Source organism: Trachymyrmex septentrionalis, unplaced genomic scaffold, assembly GCF_001594115.1.
Source record: "Trachymyrmex septentrionalis isolate Tsep2-gDNA-1 unplaced genomic scaffold, Tsep1.0 scaffold40, whole genome shotgun sequence".
NCBI lineage: Eukaryota > Metazoa > Arthropoda > Insecta > Hymenoptera > Formicidae > Trachymyrmex > Trachymyrmex septentrionalis.
The window spans coordinates 5,784,517-5,786,139 of NW_017305569.1; the positions used below are offsets into that span (position 1 = coordinate 5,784,517).

Sequence of the window (1,623 nt, forward strand, 5' to 3'; positions counted from 1 at the left end):
TAGGCGATGTATTGCAAAGAGTACAACTCAAACATAGTGCAATGGAGAAATGCGAGAATATCAGCATCCCTTCAGTGAACAGTGTCTGTACCGAGCAAGCATATTCCACAGATGATTGTAACGTAAGCTAAAACATTTCATTTACCATAAACCTTTTATTGCTTTTTATTCTATTAAACTACTTTCTGTTGCTTTTATTATTTTACTTTTAGATAAAGTTTATTTCATTATATCTCAAGACATAAATAAATTCTAAGCAATAAACGGAATTGGTTAATCAAATGAAATAACATTTTAATTTTAACAGGAAGAAGAAGTCGCCGGCAGTTCAATGCTGTGTCTTCAAGCAGATGATCGAAAATGGGTACTGACAGGCATCGGTAGTTGGAGGATAGCTTGTTCGAAAGACGGCATCGAAAGACCTCGATTATATGATAAAATTTCGTCTCATATCGATTGGATCAAAGCTACCATTGGCTAAGAACACACATGACGCACATATAACGCACACATGACGGATCCTGGAAATGGAAAGAAATGACCATTGTATTAAAATAAGGGACTGATATCGAAATTGTGATAGAAATTTTTAAACTATATTACAAGCGATTACGATTGTTACTACACACCGATATAACGACTTAATCGCATCCGCCTTGCACATGTTGCTGTTATCAATACATAATTTTATTAAGTTCGATGTGTCCTGTTATAATAATAATCAGCGGAACGTGCAATCGCATTCTTGTAAATATTTAATATCTTCTTTATGTCTAGAATATAAAAAAACCTGTTACCGTGGCATAATTTTTTAACTTATTTGTCTCTTTACATTTATTCTATCATGCATATACATAGTTGCTTCGTGCGTTATCTTCTAGGTTTATATCATTATTTCAGTGTTTACGATCCATCTACTTTGTAAGATCGTTTACTTATTAAAGTTTTTTAAAATAGTAATTTGTAATGTTTGAAATAACATTTGTTTCCTCAACCCTCTTGATGCTGTGAAAAGATGTGAAAAAGTTTCTCAGTTGACGTATATTAGCACAGAATTTAATTTTATGATGAGGATTAAATTATACATGTAACGTGTTGGCACTTTCATTGAAGTGTACTTTGCGCAGAAGCGTACAAACAGTATGTGGGAGATAACAGCAGAAGACGGAAATCGATAAGAAATATAGTAGTAGTGTGGTTGTCGTGGTTGTCGAAGCTACCATTGCATATTTACCAGAAACGTGACACAGGATCTATTCGTCTCTTCGATGGTAAATATTTTCAAATAATTAATTAATAAAATTCAAGGAAGATGCTTGTTTGCAAGAGAAAAATGACGTACTAGCCACATACATATAAAATTGAATACTATCGAGTACTGAGTAACAGGTGTTTGTTATTATTTAGTTCAAGAGCCTTAGACAAGTATATATGATATAACAATATCGATTAATTATCGAGATTACAATATTAAATTAAGTCCTTAATTTAAATATTTATAAATTGTGTTAATTCAATATATATATATATATATATATATATTCACCGGTTTAACATCGATTTTAACTGTCGAACGAAATTGCGCTGTCATGAAGTTGAACGAGGTAGATAAAATACATATTA

General features: G+C 31.7%; 2 protein-coding genes across 3 annotated transcripts in view; both read left to right on the forward strand.

The window, feature by feature from the left end:
* The window catches only part of LOC108751124 (atrial natriuretic peptide-converting enzyme), a 40,247-nt gene extending 39,521 nt beyond the window's left edge, over positions 1 to 726 (forward strand). For both annotated transcript variants that reach the window (XM_018491144.1, XM_018491143.1), the window contains exons 12-13: positions 4 to 122; positions 308 to 726. In XM_018491144.1, coding sequence (XP_018346646.1) covers positions 4 to 122; positions 308 to 481 — 293 coding nt within the window. In that variant the 3' untranslated portion in view covers positions 482 to 726. The remainder of the gene's footprint in view (positions 1 to 3; positions 123 to 307) is intronic.
* A 400-nt stretch (positions 727 to 1,126) lies between these two features.
* Positions 1,127 to 1,623, forward strand: part of LOC108751078 (pyridoxine/pyridoxamine 5'-phosphate oxidase) — a 3,305-nt gene continuing 2,808 nt past the window's right edge. The window contains exon 1 of the mRNA XM_018491027.1: positions 1,127 to 1,271. Within this exon, the coding sequence (XP_018346529.1) occupies positions 1,269 to 1,271 (3 nt within the window). The 5' untranslated portion in view covers positions 1,127 to 1,268. The remainder of the gene's footprint in view (positions 1,272 to 1,623) is intronic.